Source organism: Ammospiza caudacuta, chromosome 6 (genome assembly GCF_027887145.1).
Source record: "Ammospiza caudacuta isolate bAmmCau1 chromosome 6, bAmmCau1.pri, whole genome shotgun sequence".
NCBI classification, from domain to species: domain Eukaryota; kingdom Metazoa; phylum Chordata; class Aves; order Passeriformes; family Passerellidae; genus Ammospiza; species Ammospiza caudacuta.
Window position 1 is genome coordinate 45,003,440 of NC_080598.1, and position 18,961 is coordinate 45,022,400.

Sequence of the window (18,961 nt, forward strand, 5' to 3'; positions counted from 1 at the left end):
GCAGTTGCTGACAGGAGCATATTAAGAGATACCCTCTTACCCAGCAGGTAATGATACTGACAGTCTGAGATAATTTTAGCAATTGAATCCATATGAGACATTGAATCTGAAATATTTGACAGCCTTGAGGTAGACAGAAGTTAATGCAATGTATTTTGCCTTATGCGTGTGGAGCCTCTGACTGCAGCTATGTTTTGTTGGCATCTCTGACCCGTTCCCAACTGTAACATTTGAAGTGCTCTGTCTTACAGAGGTGAGTGATATAGAGAGGTGCTGCCCCTAGGGGATTTCTGAAGTTTATGTAAATAAGAGGTAAAAGATGAGATTTGAAAAAATAGGAAATATATGTGGACTGAGACTGATGTGATAAGAAAAAAACATCCTGGAAGTACACTGGAGTATAAATAACTTTAGGATTAATATGTTTTCTGCTATCCACTGAAATTGTGGCAATGATTTTAGGACTTACATTAGACATCAGCAAGTATTGTGTCTCTCTTGCCACAGCCACTGTTGTTCTCTGTAGTCAGTTATGTGTCCATCAGAATTCATGCTCAGGAGTTCCTGAGCTTGATTATTGATGTTTATTGAAGTGGATGCATCATGCACAGGAAGTCTTGGAAGAAAGAGTTCTATTGTTTTGATTTTCCTGAGTCCTCAGAACCAAAGGCATAATACACCTGTGAAGATTGTTCCATCTCATGCTCAATTTTTTTACAGAGGTTTTAACCCTGTAAGAGTATTTGCCCTGCAGGTAGAGACATCTGATTACATTGAAGCCTAAGGGGAAGCATTTGGCTTGAGTGCATAAAGTGGATTATTGGCTTTCCAGGAAACCAACCTTTGCTAAATAGGTTTGGCTATTTCAGTATAGGCCATGATCCTCGTGGGTCCCTTCCAAATCAGACTATTCTGTGACTCTTTTATATTGCTGTGATTTGCAGTGAGGAAGGATGTTTTCCCAATGTACTCTGTTTTTTTCTTGTTCATGTACCACCCTTTCAATTTTCCTTTATGCTTTTAGTTTCTGTGTCTGAATGTCCAAATGCTGTTTAGTTCCTCTGCTTTGTTTGTATCTCCCTGTCCCTTGTTGCATTCTGTGTGCAGGCATACTCCCTTTTATGCAGTTGATTTCTTGTTCTCCGGTTGGGATTTTTATTCTTTTGGCCTTTTTTTGGTTCTCTCCTCACCAGCATGTGTATAAGCACGTTGCTTATGACCTTTTAGGTTACCTAGAAATGGCAAGTGGAAGAGTTGCAAGGGAGAGGGTGACAGGTATATGCCAGCTTTCTTTGAGGGGAAGGAAATTCCAGCACTTTGCAGATCCATTTCTGTGATTTGCCATTGCTTCTAGATTCCCTTCTTCTGTAACCTTGAGATAGATGTGCTTTCTGTGGGAGAAAGCACATTTGTGCATGTTTGTTATTTTAACTAGTTGAAGTTTTCAGACCAGCCACTTATTTGGAACAAAAGGACTCAGCAGCATGACTTATATCAGGTGGATGAAGCATTCAGGCTCTGTTGAGGCACTGAAAAAAATGGCTACAGTTCACAGAGGACAGAAGAATGCTGGCTTTTGAGTTATTTCTGACAATGAGTAACTTTAAATATGGAACCTGACAGATGCCTAACCTTATTTAGGTGATGAAAGGGATGATGAGTTCTTAACAAAGTATGAAACTGAGAGCTTGAAGAGCTGGCCTTGCAGTCATTGAAAATCTGTTTGGTTTTTGGTTCTGGTTTGCTATATTAGTCTGTGATATTCCTGCTTTCTGCTATCTGTGACTCAAAATACAAAATCTAGCTTTGTGAATCATGCACTGAGCCCTCACTGTAATTTAGTTTATTGGATTAGTGCAAAGTAATTGCTGACATACCACCAATATGTATGTGGCAGTAACAGTATACATGGTATGGTCCGTCCCAGAAATTGATGGTTCCATGAGATTCACCCTTAATTTGCTCACTTTTTAAAGAGGAATAATCTTGTTTTCCAAATTATTCTAACACTAGAAAACTATTGGGCATAACTTTGTTTCCTCCATAACCTGCAAGGAGGAGTGAGTCCTGGAACAGGTTTATTTTCTACCTGGTACATATGGTTTCCAAGACCTGATGCCTTTCTGAGCTGAACTGCTACTGCAGAGTGAATTAAAAAAGGCTGATGCTCTCTGGTTATGAAAGAGGAATGCTGACAGTAGAGTGTAGTTTTATGAAAGGTGTAAGTTGATTGTAATGTCTGACTTTACAGTAGAGATATTTCAGTGCTGCATGACATTTGTAATTTAGGAACTACAGGACTGAAAAGGCACCTTATTCTGCAGAGGCTTTGAAGATGCCTTGTGTGTGTTACTTTCCTATTGCTTTGTACCATTTCTGAAGATAAAGGAGAAGAGATGAGAGCATTTGGGGTGGTGAAGAATGAAAATAGAACCATACTGTTACTGAACTTCCCCTGTTGCTCATCTTCATCTTATTGAGACAATAACGTTAACACAAATGGTTGATTCCCTTCCAAAAGAGTGAATTTTTAATGTGTGGAGGAAGGTATTATGTGCAATGGTTTATTATTAATATTTATCTTAATATTTATTGCTAGTTATGATCAAAGCATGAAGCAGTTGTGTTATAATCCTGCAGCTGCTGTATAAACTGATTCTACATGTAACTTGAAAGAACAGTAAACACAATGCTGTCTTTTATTTCTCAAGTTCCTTTTCCTGTTAAGGGCTTTCAAAAGATACAGAAGGAATGACTTTTTTTGCCAGTGAAACGTAGAAGTTTTAGCAACATGCAGCAGTAGAATTTTTTTTTTAATTTCAGAGCAAAGAGAAACATACCATATAACTGATTTTAGGAAAGAGGGCAGAAAAACCAATTTGTCTAAGCAGAATACACATAAAAAATCAGGCTATTATACTCTTCAAAGGTGATTTTCTTCAAATACTTATTAGAAAAATTAGCAAACAAACAATACATCTGGATAGGTGTAGAAAAGTGTAGTGCTGGTCTCCTTCGCAGGGAGGGAAACACAACAAATGTCAGATCCTGCAAGTCCTTGGATACTGAGCTGTTCCAGTAAAAATTGGAGATCCAGATATAAAGATACAAAGGATATTGTTGAAGAATCCTGGTTTGTTATTTCATGTTCCAAAGGAGAGGCCTCTCTTGGTAGGCTTAGCCTGGACAGGAAGAGACACAGCAAGTCATGCTTCTGCTAGTGGCATTGCTTTTCTGGGGACTTTTCCACTTCTACTTGATATCTACTGCCCACTTACTCCTCTTTCCACTGTGCGTGTGGCACGAAGAAGGCAATGCACCAAGCTCAGCTACAGACAGACAGTAAAATCAGAGGTATCTCAGATTATTATGTGAAGACTAATTCTGAAACTTTGCTTTTAAATACTTTGTCTGCTCTTAGTGTTGCCAGAGGAATGAGATTAAAAATAGACCCGAGTCCTGATGGCACTGGTAATTTAGAAACAATTCTACTGCTTTATATATAAGTTGTTTGTCATCTTCTTTCCTTGTTCGTTAGCACTAAAGGGCATGTGCATGGTAGCACAATCTTCATGTTTTATAATCCTTCCTGTGCTTCTGTCACTTTGCTCCCTAATCCAAAATCCTAATTCCCTGTGACATCCCTATTAGTTGCTCTGAAGATTCTGTTGCCACAGAGGATTATGACATCAGGCCATGACTGTTAGCAGCAGGAGTAGATGAACTCTCTGAGACAACGAGCCTTTTATGATTCAAATGGCCCATAGTACTAAGAAGTGAGGCCAAGTACCCAGCATCTGTGCTGTGCTGTCACCACTGACTCTAAAGATGGCAGATCAGGCTTCAAGCTTCCTTGTGGTATTGTCAGGCTTTCAAAATTCCTCATCATTGTGAGTTTTTTTTTTTTTTTTCCTTTTTCCTTCCCCCCCCCGGCTGCTGAAAGTGCTGTTCCCACCTTCACAGTTGATTTCTGTTAAATACAATTCAGATACCATAATGCAGGCCATGAATTCAAATACTTTGCTCTCTGGGCTCAATCATATGAAGACTTCAAGCCAAGGTACTGGGCCTCATGCAGTCTTATTCCTTGAATAGAGTCTTTTCTCTTGCAGCATCTAGACAAAGGATATGCCCATTGTCAAGTCTAGTTAGTGATTAAAGTGTTCTCAGAAAATGTAGGAAAAGTGGAGAATTGTTTTTGAAAATGGTGTTCTGCTCTGCTTCTCTGTAATGGTCTTTATAGTTGAGGCTGTAGCAAGTTTGCATAGAGTCACAGCTGCCTTCTGGTTTAATTTTAAAATATAGGCATAGATAGCTTGCTTGTTAATACCTCTAGCAGTATTGGCATTCATGATTGAAGTTAGAGGTTAGATAGTGGGATAGTAATGTGCAGGAGAGGTAATCTGTTCCTCATTCCTTATCCTCAGATAATTTAGACATTTTAGGGAAAATGACAATTAACATTCTATTTCAGATTGTTAAATGTTATCCCTTCTTCTTCTTGGCCAGAGTAAGTCTGCAGCAAGTACCAGACCACAAACTGATGCACAGGTATATATATTTATATCCATGATTTTTACAAGAGTAAAGGCAGGAGGGAGGCCTGTACATACATGTGTGTGCCCGCCCACACTGGAAAGTCTGTCAGCTCTGTTCTAATCTAGAAGTGATCTGTTAATTTCACACTGTGCCACTGAGACCACTGGGATTCGTATGGCTGCAAATGAGAGTCAGGTGGGTGGGAAGAAGAGGTGGAGGGGAGGAGAAGAGTGTTGAAAAATGCTGCTCAGCTTTCTTTCAGCATGGCAACAAGGGGTTTTCGTGCTGTGGCTCCTGCTGTCACTTCTTTTCAATAGGTGAACTTTCCTTTAGGGATTTTGTTGTCATCTTCTATTAACTGCACTTATGCTTCTACCTAGAGGTTTTGGGGTTTGTTTGTTTGTTTGGTTTCTTATAGCAGTGTAATAAATTCTGGAAGAAGCTCAGGTTTTTGTTAACATTCAGTCAAACTCTACTTACTTAGTCACATGTTCATTCTCATTGCAGGAGAGATGAAAAGAAATGCAGATAGCTGAAAAACTACTGAAATTCATCCATTCTGTTCTTTCAGTGAGGACAGGTGGTCTGGTGGGGAGAGCCGAAACTCTGCACCAAAGCTTTAAGGGTCCATTCCTGACTTGGTCTTTGAATTGTTGGGAACATTGCAACCTGACATGGGACATCCAGTTAGATGTGGATTCTACGAGGGCTTGTAAATACAGAAGCGCCCTGGTGTGCAATCTCAGTATCAAAGATACTGAATAATGGTGGAATTCAGTGAAATCACTATGGATGGTGTCTGATGGAGGTTGAAGGGTTTCATTTTATGTTAAAATATTTCAAAATGCTGTTTCTGCTTTGGTCTGTTCTATCTAATCTATAAAATACAGATGGTAGTATTGATGTGATGAAGAAATAAGGAAAGGACTGAGTCTTGTGGAGTTGCTGTTGCTAGCATAGACTGAAGAAAGATGCTGGGATGGGTGAAACAGTTATTTCTTTGTTCTTATGTTATTCTCCTAGACCAAAAGTGGCTAATGAACTTATCTTAGGCAGCCTAGCCAATTGATACTTTATTATCTGCTTTATTTCTTTAATTTCTTCTTTTCCAACACATACAGGATATAGCATAGTAGGTATGTCAAATGTATATGTACATTTTATTTAAAAACCTGCACAACAGGAGTGACATACCTTTGTCTAGAATGCTGAATATAAAATACTTACCTAGGAGGTAACTTGTAAACTCATATTCTTGTGATCTATGACTTGCAGCTTCATGCCTGCTCTCAGATGATTCAGAATCCAGCTACCTCCGTGTGGATTACAGTAGCTGTAATTCAGAGTCTCTCTGATCTGAAGATTACTTTTTCCCTATTTCTTGGAGTTTGTCTTTGCAAGGCTTACCTGAGTAGGATAGCAACTGTTAGCTGCAAATCACATAACAATGAAAGGCTGTTCTGATAGTGGTGGCTGCTTCCTTCTCTGCTTCCACCAAAAGCAGGGAAAGCAGTCAAAAAAGAGAAGAGTTGTGGATACATGTCATGTCCTTCTGAGGACTTTATTGGCATGTTTCCAGAGGAGCCAATATAATAGGTAGAGTGTTTGGTTTTTGTTTGGCTGACTTTTATTAACATATGAAGGCAAGTTGTAGCCAGCTGAGGCTTCAAAACTGCAGTTTGAATCTACATTATCAGTGTTCTTTGGGTATGATGAGGCATTTTTCAGGGACCTATTAATTAGCTTTCATTTCTGTAAGGGGATCAAACTTCTAGGGAAGCACAACAACCTGACCATGCTTGTTGGCCTGGCATCACCCCTGTTTCACTGTAAAATTGTTTGAGCAAGTTGGGAACGTATGAGTTGGGTCTGCCTAAGAGGGAATATGTTGCTGTTCCCTATTCCTTGCTCTGTGTTACAGTTTGGTGTTTGTTGTGAGGTGAACACTGTCTTTGTGCTCTTTTTACCTGAGTTTCTTGCACGTCCAGCAATGGAGCAGTGTTTGGTTAAGTGCTTTCTCTCTTCTGCATGAGGATCCTGGTGGTCATGATAGTGATGAATTGAAGATATTGTGGGCCTGACCCAGTGATTCTTTCAGCTTTATTTCACTCTTTTCTTGTCATCCTTTCTCCAGGGCCGAGCACTACCTGCCAGGAAGATTCCTGTGCAAATCAGGGCATCTGTAATCAGCAATGGGAAGGCTTCACCTGTGACTGCTCCATGACTTCATATTCTGGGAGCCAGTGCAATGATCGTAAGTAGACTTTTCAGTGCATTGGTGACCTGTGAGTTCTGATACATGAGAGTACAGAAAGCACATGATTCATTGTTCTTTCAATTGCAATACAACTTTCCCTGTGTCAAATCCAAACTTTTTTTCTTGGAAATTTCTTTAAACCTACAGCAGGTTATATTTTTTTTCACCTTAAAATGAAAATATGCAATTCAGCATGTATGGGTTTTGTTTGACTGGTTTTCGTGGTTTTTTTCTCTGCTTCTTTTTGAGTGCTAACTTTACCAGTCCAATGGTGATAATTGGTGTTGATGGAATTCCTGGTTTAGAGAAACCAGGAATGACTTTGCAGATATTGTATGTAATATTTTCATAGGTAAAAATGTCTAGGTTTTGTGTACTGAATTATGCTTTGAGATTTTCATTCAAACTTTAGTGAAAAAGGCATGGAATGCATGTAAAATGAGTAGTGTTCTAGTCTTCTATTGAAATACTAGCTGTATGCTGAAATGCTGAGTAATGTTTCTGAGAATGTTCACTTAAAACCAGCAATCAGTTAAATACACAGCAGAACCATTGTGCTTCTTGGTATTGATTTGCTTAATCTCAAAACACTGAATGTTATTGGCCAAGTACTACTAGAATCTCTGGTAAAATAATTCAACAAACCCCTTAAGTCTGCCTTTAGGGGACAGCTAATCAGCTTTTTGACATTGCCTCTGCTCATCATGGTTTGGCCTTTGCTCCTGCCTGGAGGGAGCAGATCACTTCAGCTTTACTGTCTGCCTGCTTTTCTTGTTTGAGGTGACTGCCCCCTTCTCCCTGGCTTGCTCCAAGGCAGGGAACGAAGGAATACATCATGAGTGCTGTAGTAAGTGTAACAGTAGGCTTCAATAATTTGGTTCACTGACTGTATAAATTTTAAACACAGAAAAAACTGCTTTTCATTAAGGTATTTGTGGTAGACTTAATTAGTAGTACCAACAAGGTCCATGCAATATTGGTGCCACAGCACTCTCATATCTGCAACCTTCCCCTAAAAGTCTGAGACATAACTGAGTTGATGGCACATGTGACAGGCTGTGTAGCACATGGTGACAATCAGTCTCTGCTGAAGGCCAAAATGCCTGCTTTTCTGAGTCATTCATAGTATGTAGTGTTGTCTGTGTTGGTCTCCCATTTCTTCCAGCATATTTCTCTCAAACGGATATTGGAAAGGCCTACCAGCATTCATGCTTTGACAGGGGCTGTATAAACAAGATGCTACTGACACAGATTCATAGACTGTAATGCTATGTCTGGTTTTGGATTGCTTTGGAATTCAGAATGTTTCCTTTGGGTCCAGAAGAAACATTTCATGTTGGAGTCACAAGATCTGGTGCCAATTTTCTGCATTTTTATTTTGGTTTGCTTTTATCAATTGGACACCCACTTTCCCACTCTCAAGTTACTTGTTCAGTCAATCAGTTTAGACTTGCTAAGGGTGGCACACAAATGTGTGAAAGAAACACTGCTTTGAATTCTGTTGGGTTGCATTTAAATACATATCCAGGAAATCTCTTAGGTTATTGATACTGTGGGGTTTGTTTCTAATGTGTTTGGCTTCACAACTCCAGAACATTGCTGTGCCCTTGTTAAGCTGTTGCTAATGGCTCAGAGCAGGCCCAGAAGCATCAGCAAGAATCAGGTTCCTGTGTCTGTAATTGGGGATTTCTTGCTGATTTTTAGAGCTGGCAGCTGGAAATAATGCTGAGAAGGGAGCTTGAAATGAGTGGGGGAGCTGTGGACAGTGTAGGAGCCAGCCTCCAGTTATCAGGCCTGGCTGGTAATTTACAAATGCAGGTAGAAGGATGTGGGCTTCAAAGTGATCTGGAAAGGTAAGTCGTGTAGTGTCCTTCTGGAACATGACAAGACTTCATCCTGGACCTTCAAAAAGTGCGTATGACTTTTTTTTTTGTGGGTTTTGTTTGTTTGATTTTGTCTTTGCCATGTATAATGATACTGGAAATAGACTTCTACTCCTGACTTCCTGGTACAGTAAAGATACATTGTGGGTATGTAGTTGAGAAGGCTAAAGTCCTGTTCCTTCCTGCCTTTTAGATGTGGTTGCTAATCCAAGTACAGGCATCTATCAATTGAAGCAAATACACTGGACTGCATTTTAGTGCAAGTAATGGCAGGGGGAGATAGCTTCTGTGTAACCTGAGGCCTTTTGTTTAGAAATGCATCAGGCCCTTTGGTGAAAAGTTTTTTTTTGGCCACAGCAGGCAATTCTATTAATTTAGTAGATGGCTAAATTTCTACCTTATGAGCAATTGGTCAAAATGGTCTCCCACAGGTGTAAATATGGAGTATTGAAGTAAGTGGAACAGGTAGAGTTTTACCCAATGAAAATGATAGCAAAAGGCTGACTTACTTTACATATTTTGCGTTTTTATTTATGTTAAGTCAATTGTCCACACTGGAAATTTTAATTTTTGTGTGTTTGATGAACAATATATCTGTGCCTCTGAGACTGATAAATGGGAAGTATGGTGTTCTCTTCAATTATTGTTAATTGCCTAGATTATCCCTAATTAACTATTGGTAGATGTGATTTATGTTTGCTTTTTTTATTATTTGCTAGAGCAAACTTTGCAAAGATATTCAGTCTTATCAATCCTGAGTAAAGCTTGGTGCACCAATATGTTTTTCCGGTTTAATTTTTGTCCCAGGACTAGGCCATTAAACTTCCTAATTCAGATGCAAATGGCTTGGAACTGCTGTTTCTGAAGGATGAAGAGGAAGCACCTGTAATTCCCCTTCACTCTTCAGAGGTGACAGAGATGCATTTTGTAAACCTATAGACCTGTTTAGCCATTCACCAGAATTGCTTAACAAGACTAGAATTTCAATTCCTAATGGAAATGATGATATAGCCTTTTAGCTGTTTGTCTGTAGCTCTGTTTTAGATGTTCTTGACTTTGTAGTAATCAAGATGCTTCAGAATAAGGAATTAATGGGAGCTATGGGGGCATAAATTCAATTTTAATATGCTTCATTCTGACTAGTACAACTGTACTGATGTTTAAAAAAACCAAACTCAGGAATAACCCACAGACACCCCCTCTCCTCAAGTTATTTGAGATGGTCCATTGTACAAAAGTGAATTTAAAGGTTTGCCCTTCACACTGGCCAGTACTAGCACCTGAAATGAAAGGTAGAAATAGAAGCAATAATGCTATTCAGGATATACTGGTTCTATTTTCCATGTCATTTAAAATATATCTTCAAATTTTTGAAGTTGTTCCATAGTCTTCCATCTTTATAGATGTTTTAATCATTTCAGCATCACATTCAGTGTGGGCTTTCAACCTATTTTAAGAATCTACATACTACTCTAAGATGTAGGAAGTCAGTGTAAGTGTACTGCAGTTAATATTAGAAATATAATGCCTGCTTGGCATGCCAAGCTTTTGCTTAGACTGTTCAAATGTACAACTTCAAGCATGTAAGGTAGCAGAAGTAAAGTTAACCCATGATGTTAGTGAAGTGTCTTGCATCTGGGGTGAACTCTATCCTGATAATGTTAACCATGACATGTGATAAAAACATGATAGTTGAGCATTCCAACCTACCTGAGAAGTGACCTGTATTTAAACATTTGTCTATGAACAGCTTTACAGATTCGATTAATTCACATTCTTGTGTATCTGATGAAACAATAACATTTTCTGCAGAAGAGAGAATGCCAATGCTGCCTCTTATGCAATCTAGCAAATGCAAATGGTATATCCATGTCAAAGTAGATCATAGAAAATGCTGCTTTTTACTCAGTGCTTCATGCACACGAGTAACACTGAGGGTCAAGCTTTCCAAGAGCAATTGCCAGGGTGACACAAGTATGTATTAGTGGAGGGGTTTGCCTGTGAAAAATCAATGCTTTGCAGCAATGACTTGTGCAAGCAGAGTATAAATCACCTTTTCAAACAGGTTTTATGTTGTTGTTGAAACAGTTAAATCCATCTGCTGACTAGTGATTGTATTTTTAGAGGGGTTATTTATTCATTATAAATATTATTCATTTATAAACTTTGGGTTGTAATATTCTGGTTTAAAACACCTGGTTTAAAAACTACTTTTCCATTTGATCGGTAAAGAGAAAAAGCAGCCCAAGCTCTTTGTCCTCTTGTGTTGGTATCTTCATATGCCTCCAGTCTTCATGCTTTTCAAGGATCCTGTTCCTAAGTAACCTTCCAATGAGGTTGCTTGGCTGAGTGATGTTTGTTTTTATCTGAGAGAGAAGTAGTATACAAGGCTGTTGGGTTTTTTTTTGTGCAAGTTGTATTTTTTTCCACAATCCCTTTGCATATGATGCATAACCTATATGCTTTTACTGGTTTTATGTGAATCGCATTTGGAGGAGGGAAGGATTAGAGGGAAAGAGAGTTATGGTGACTTTGTTCCATTGTTCATCAATTTAGTGCCATCACAAGAAGAGCTTTTGGTAACTTCAGTTATGTAATCATAGTGAGTGAGGCTTACTAGCCAAAATAGGTTTTTTTTACTTGACATAAAAGGAGGGATATCAAAATTAGCAAGAAATGTCTAAGACCAATGCTTTAGAGTAAAGCCCTGAGTATTTTTGAATGATTAAGAAAGATTGAAGCTGGCTTTAGCCCCACATGTGTGACATACCAAGGTTGTCAGACCAGGCCCATTCCTATTCATTAATGCCCTTCTTTTTTGCACCCTACAAAGTAATTGAATGAGTATGAAAGTGTATTGATGCTTCTGGAGCATAGTCTGTAAACTAGGTTGGAGTGGCAGAACTGTTTTCCCTCACACCTGCTTAAATAGCATAGCAGAATAGTCATTAGAAGAGACTACTAGCAGAGCAAATGGCTAAGTAACCCTTCCTTTATGGTGATGGCTTTATTCTGATGTGCTCATGAGCCATTTGCACCCCAAACTTGGTGAGTCACTGAGCAGTTACAGCGCGTGCTCTACATTGCAGGATTCAGAGCCCCTGTTGGGAGATGGGCCCTATTCCCTCTGTCTCAGTATTTTGTGTTTTTCACTATCTGAGCCAGTTGTTGTCCAGAATTCATGACCTCCTTTAATGTCAATGCCAAAAACTCAGCTTGATTTACTTACAGAAACACTCTTATTGTTCATATTTAATTACCACCCATTTGTTTCTGATGTGCCCAGCTTACTCACTTACTGAGTCAGAGAGCAAGAGGTTGCTAGTGTGTAGAAAATAAATCTGCATAGACTTCATTAGTCATGCATGGCTAAACCAGTCAGCTGTTTAAATATCAGCATGCTTGGGGGTTTGCCTTTGATACTACAGAGACATCCATCCTACATGAAGCAAGAGTCACCTCTGATTTATCTTGAGTGAATCATACTTCATTACAACAGGTCAGACACTGCCTACCTCTTAGTTCTCTCCTCATGCTTTGCTCTTGCTTACTTAGTGGTCTTTCCTTTATTATGACTAGTGTTTTCTGGCTGATGGCTCATTTTCAGTTTCTAACTTAAGCCTTTGGTGTCTTCTGACAGTGAATGACCATATCCTCTGAGAACAGGGATTAAAAAGAAGGGAAATGCAACTCTGTATTTGAGTACATGATGTAAATTGTACCAATGTGATTTGAGTAGTGAACCCTGCTTTCATCCTCCTTAGCACTGTTTAATTTGCCCTGCAGGTCCAAGAAAGGTAACATCTTTAGGGCAAGGAACTGGTGCTACTTCTTATTAAAGCACCATGCACTTTTCTGATGCTTAGTAATAGCCCACTACATAATGGCCTTGGCTCTTCAGTGATCTAAGAATGCTCATTCTTTTCAGTGTACTTAAAGGGACTTTTCCCTCCCCTGAGTAAGAGCTGTTAAACATCAGATCAGACAGCAGATCAAGAACTTGTTTGCCCCATGTTCCATTCGGGAGTCATCCGGAATGGGCAGTGTCAACATTAGAGGGAGAAATTTGTCTGTCCCTGTTTTGGGGGAGAAAGAAGGAATTTGAATGACAGGTGTTTTTTGAAATTGCTTCTTCTGCACCTTTCAGCTTCTCAAGGTGCCCTGACATAAAAGTGTTTCCTTTTTTTAATAGTGAAAGCTAGCCAGCTTTATCCTTTTGTGATCCCCAAAATGCATCTAGGTCTCTAGTGAGTAATTTAATTACGATTGCTTCAACAGCTTGGCAGAAGGAGCATTTAGAATGAGAGCTGTAATCAGTCATTGATATCTGTGCACACCTGGCTGCTGTCAGCATATAAGCTATGGTCCAGCCATGCTACAGACTTCAATAGCATGGAAGGAGAGAGACTTTTTGCAGGTGGGAGTGATTACAGCCTCTGTTATCAGCCTTTGAACAGTTCAAGCAGTTAATTCCCTCCCTGGTGCTGTTCAGCAGCTATGCCATTTTCATAAGCATGTCACAGAAGACTCTTGCCATAATTTTGTTCCTTGTGATCTCTGCTCCCTTTGAGAGTATTTTTTTTTTTAACTTGATGCTCTTTGGTAGTCATGACAATAATTTTCACTTTTCATCTCAAAAGTAGCTGAGCAAGTGGTACTGTGTCCTATGTATTTTGCCCCATGAGAAATTTGGCCTCAGAAGCTGTTCCTTCAGTAATGGCACACCCAGGGTGTAATCACTGATAAGACACTGATATAAGCTGGCAGCAGAAACAGAAATGTTGTACAGCAGAATAGGAGTCTCTGTTCTGTCACCTCAAGCTCCATTTGTCGATGATGATCTGTAAGCACATCTTTTGACTGAATGTAAGATAATAAATTAAGTGTTCCAAATTGTCAACTGCAACAATGATTTGATTAATTTTAAATGTAGCGTTTTCTTTGTAATATCCTGCACGTGTTTGTATTTGTTTTGAGAAGCAGTAAATGTAAAAACTCAGAAAAATACAAAAAGTCTTCAACCATCAATTTTACTCTTTAAAGATTCTTTTCTTCTTATCGTAGCTTCTTCACAGAAGATAGGACAGAACTGAATTTGGAAGATAATGAAAAATGTATGTAGAGTTGGATTTTATAGGCAAGAATCACCCTGTACTTGAGGACTTTTATATTGAATGGATTTTTTTTCCCCCACACAATGCTATCAAACTTCTGTCCTCGATTGTATTGTTCAAATGCTTTTGATAATCTCACACCTACTATGGTTTCATCAGCATGAGGTATTTTGAGTGCCATATGGTATGCAGATAGTACCTGTTCTTGCACAGAGAAGGGAAAAAAAAAACTTGAAAAATCTGTTTGGTCTTTCAGCTGTTGCAATTGATCTGCAGCAGGATACCCAGCCACTAGCTGAACACCCAGCTGGCTTTGATCATTCCCTCCAACCCTCTATGAGTCTGTAGTAAGTTGCACTGTGGATTATGGAAATATGATTTCCATGTTGGACTTACTGTCCTGGATGGAACTTACTGTTCCATCCAGGACAGTAAATCTGACTGCAATAATCCTTAATCTGTTTTTTTTTTTTGTCCTACCTGGGCTTTGTGTGTCCTACCTGGGCTTTGCAGCACTCAGCTGAGTTATATATGTGTGCTTTTAAGCCATTGATGGGAATCTGATGAGTGGTAAGTGGGGTGTAATGGTGTTAATGAGATGGGGTAAGGGTCACTTGGCGCTTTCCAGACAGCATAGAGCTGTTTGCCATAGCACACACTATATTGCCTCCTTATTCCTCTAGGATCCTCAAGGTGATTATTGCTTGTTTCCCAGGCTGTCTACATAGAGAACACTTTACCAAGAGGAGCCTACATTATTGGGTGAGAACAAATAGATGAGGATTGAAGTAAATGTTTTGTATTTTACAGCCTAGACTTTGTTTGCAGTAACATTTATAAATATAAAGTAATTATTTTAATTCAATGAGGTAACTTCTGATTTATGTCAGTAGTTGCAGATCAGAATGTTATGGGATTCTCAGTCCCCATATAAAATATGACTAATTGTTTTGTTTTTAAGATTCATATATATTGTTTTTACATACCTTAGACTAAAAGCTGCCTTTAAGATTACAGTCATTAGGTGGGCAAATCTATGTCATAAAATATTTACAGTGTGGGTAGCTGAGAGAATGCCAACATGCAGACAGAGGTAGTACTGGAATTTTTAAACTTTTTTTCTTGTTTCTGATTTTTGGGCCTGCAAGTCTGGGGCTACCTAAGGGAGTAAGCTGGGGTCAGTAGGGATCAAGAGACATCTTTTATGCTTATTTGTTGTTTTGCAATGGAAATTGTAAACAGAAAAACAAAGGCAGGAGGAGTTGGTGGTCCTGAAGGAGATTGTTCACTATCTGAGCTGCCTAATGTACTAATTATTTCCTGTCATTGACAGAAGGCTACTATTGATCTCCAGTGGAGTTGAGCTGCAATAGGGACATAGCTTTATTATGTTGCAATCTTGTTACCCAGGAGCTGGTATATAATCTCAGCTGTAGAACATTGGGGATTAGATGAAAAACCTTAATTACAGTTATCTTAATAATGATCCCTGAGGGGCAGATTGAAATTGGCTGCTTGGGTACCTGCGAAGCAAGCTTTGCACAGGGGAGCAGATTTTGGTGGATTTAATTTATCTTTGCGGAGGTGTTTCATTGTGTGCTGACATCTGAGGCCTTGGCAAATGCTGGGATAGGAGTCTGGGACTTCAGTTGCCTTTTGCTGTCCTTAGAGATTTTGGGACACAAAATAACTTCTCTGATTATGGGAGGAATTAGGCTTTTTGGTAAGAAACCTTTTTAGTAGGAAATCCCAAGAATAATCGTATAACTTGAATTCTATTGGGATGTAAGTGTTAACTGAAACCCCAGTTAGCTAACAGCTGTCTGCAGATTAAAAAGCTTTCCAAACTGTGAATGTTAGTTAATTTCAAAGTCTTGGTGCATACAGAGCTGGTGAAAATTTTTCATGGGCGGTAGTTTAATTGATGAAAACTGCACGCATAGGGCAAGAAAAACTTTGCATATTTCAGTGAAAGTCTTGGAATAGCTTTGAACAGAAAATATGAAGGAATAAAAAAGCAAAATGTGGTTGGTTTCATTTTTTTCAAAACAAAACTCAGGATTTATTGACTGCATCATAAGGATGAATTCATTGTGACAGTTAGCAGAAAATGCCTAAAATCCTGAGAAAGAAGACAACTAATCTTGGTTTAAAAGCATTGACCTGAGTTAGTTCATCCTCCTCTGCCTAGGTTTATTATTTAATAAGCTACTGGCTCCTCACGACCTCTGTGTTGGAGGTAAGCAGCATGGGCTTGTGGTGGGTTCCCTAGTATAGGATGTGCCTTTCTGTATATTGCCAGCAGTGCTTGAGAGCATGGTCTTGAGCAGGATGGGGAAAGAGATGTGAAAATGACTCCATCCCTACGAAAGCAGAGTTTGATCTTTGTAGCTTTTGGTCAGGTGTCTCTAGCTCTAATGTGAGAGTAGTTGTGCTCATGCCTATTAAGTAACTGTCTCAGAAAACATAACTGACCTCTGGACCAGAATGTCTTGATTAGACTCTGCCTTTAATAATATAACTGCCAAATAAAAGCATATTCTTCTCCCTGAGAGACTCCAACATTTATTTTGAAGGAAGTGTGGTTGGGGCTCTATTCTTCCTCTTGTCTCTGGTCTGAAACCTATTTGCAGTGCTTGACCACAGCAAAACTTGTGTCAGGTTTGCTGGCTTCCCATAACCATCTGTCATATTTATTGTCTTTCTTTTTTTTTTCTTTTTCAGATTGTACTAAATGACCTTCTGTCTGTTACATTTCTGCCCTCTGATCTCAGACAAATGATGAAGATAGATAGCATTATCACAAGCCATCCATCATACAATTTATAGGTCCCACAGAAGCATCTGTGTCTTTAACAGTTCATCTGTCACAGATAGTTTCATAGCTCAACACCACAAAATGCTGAAGAGAGGGCTAATATTGGTATTTCTTTTTCATACTCAAGACTTCAGCCATCAGGTGTCTTTCACTTGGATATGCAGACTGTCACAAAAAGTGCGTGTGCACCAGGGTTTGTGTTATGGATCTGAGCCAACTGCACGTTACAGAAGGCAGCACTATTGCTGACATCAGCAGGCTCATTTTCCTGTTTTGCTGTTGTAACACTGGATTGGCTGTGTTACCAGTGCAGAATGAACTGAGCAGACCTGGCTCTGTGCAAGTGAGCCCAAGTTCCAGAAGCAGTGACTGTGAATCTGATTGCCAGCAAGTAGTTGTAGGCACTCCTGCTGTTTGAGTGACTGTACATGTGTGTGAGAGGCAGAGATACCAGTATCTGTCTGGAGTTCAATGGGCATAGCATTTTACAGAAACATGTGAAGTTACCCAATAGGGCATGATTTTGATGTCTTGTAACTGTACTGTCAGTTCTGCAGAATATGCATTTGATACATGAGTTATCATGCAGAGATATCTGAAATACCTGAGTGAACTATTGCTGAGTTGTGCACATTTGTGTAGTGCATTGAGCTAGGCAGGGCATCCTGTTAATCCTACATGCCACATGATGCTGAGGCATATAGTGCTGCAGCATGGGGATGATCCTGGGAATTTATCTTGTTATAGTTTCTTGAATGCTAGAAACTGAGATCAGTCAGAATTATCTATGTTTCATATTGTTTAACACAAATCATAGCAGTTAAGTGTTTGTACTGTCAGAAAAAAAACCTTCAAAAAAACCCAAACAACCAAAACAAACAACCACAAAACCTAAACCACCAGCCTATTCTCTTTCTTTTGTCTCAGTTTTTTGCACTTGTTACCAGTGGCATTTTTCCTATTTGGAAGAGGTTAGAGGCTTAAATCCCTTAGCCCTTCATGCGGAGATAGAGATGCTTCTGATGGATACTTGAAACATAAATTTGAGTTTTGTCTTAAGGGAGGCATCCTTGTGGAGATCTCCACTTGGCTGTGGAATTACTACTGGTGGCTCATATGCATGGAATATAGATAGTTCAAGTCATTTAAACTTAAATTAAGCGTACCAGAGAACATGCTTAGTCCAAATATCACACTTGAGAGACCTGTACTAAAATAACTATGGGAGCATATGAAATGCATAGACAATATACATAGTGCTTTCTAGTTTTAAACCACTTTCATCCTGGAGGCCAGGATGAACTAAGAATAAATTTTGAAGTATTTGCTGGAGTGAAGCTGGGTATAACACAATAATTTAGATGGAGCTGAAAATAAGAGCAACTACATCCCTTCTGCACAGAGACCCCTGTATTTGCCTAGCTCCTTTAGAAGTGGGGACACTCAAATGCTTTGTGTTGCACAAGTGAATTTCTGCCTGTCATAAGGTAAAAACTAATCAAGTCTTCATGATTTCAAAGTAATGCCTGAAATCCTTATTTATTGCCACTAAGATGTGAACCTGTTGGGTGACTTAAGCTGTTCCTTCTCAGACACTCTGCTAGCATACCTCCATATTTGGGAGCAAATACTGAAAGGGTGAAATAACTGCTTCTCTGAGTTGCCCTCTTTTTCTAAATGGAAAAGGGCTTTTTCTTTTCCAGTACTAAATAGAGAGAATAGATTGTTATTCCTGGCAAATTTAGCATTTGTAGACTTGTTTTCTTTGCCCACCTTAAGTACATGAGATTCAGACTTGTAATAAAAGGGTGCTCACAGCTGTGCTAGGCCTGCTGGCAAATAAAATTCAGTACAGATGGTTGTCTGCCCACACTCTATTTATGAAGAGGCCTGCAGGGTTTATGTTAACGGTGATGAGTTTGAGAGATAAAAATAGGGAGTTGTTTGTTGTTCATTTGTTCTTTATAGATCTGCAGTGAACTTTTTTTATAAAGCACAAATTCGATAGAGAGATTTGTTAACCTTCTAGAAGAGCAGCCTGTCAAAAAGCCAAGCTGCAGACGTCTCAAGTGCTGGAATCATTCCTTGGTTTTTATACTTGTTTCGTTTACTCCACGAGATGGTGCTGTGTACCCACAGACCCGAGGAATCCTTTGCTTGAGTTTTCCCAGGTTGTTGGTGGATATTTGGATTATGAAAACTTGAAATGAAGTTAGAAATAATCTCTGTCTTCCAGCTGTCTTTTTCGCCTCTCCAAATTAATCTCAAAAAGAGGTTTTCCAAAATCACCTAAGGCTTTGTATAGTCCTCTACAGATTATGTCTTCCTTGATATTTATTGAGTCCTGCAG

The 18,961-nt window shown here is 39.2% G+C and overlaps 1 protein-coding gene across 4 annotated transcripts in view; it reads left to right on the forward strand.

Annotated features, from left to right (window-relative positions):
• NRXN3 (neurexin 3) overlaps positions 1-18,961 on the forward strand; it is a 908,017-nt gene that overhangs the window by 384,951 nt on the left and 504,105 nt on the right. For all 4 annotated transcript variants that reach the window (XM_058806342.1, XM_058806340.1, XM_058806341.1 and 1 more), the window contains one exon: positions 6,674-6,793. In XM_058806342.1, the coding sequence (XP_058662325.1) occupies positions 6,674-6,793 (120 nt within the window). The remainder of the gene's footprint in view (positions 1-6,673; positions 6,794-18,961) is intronic.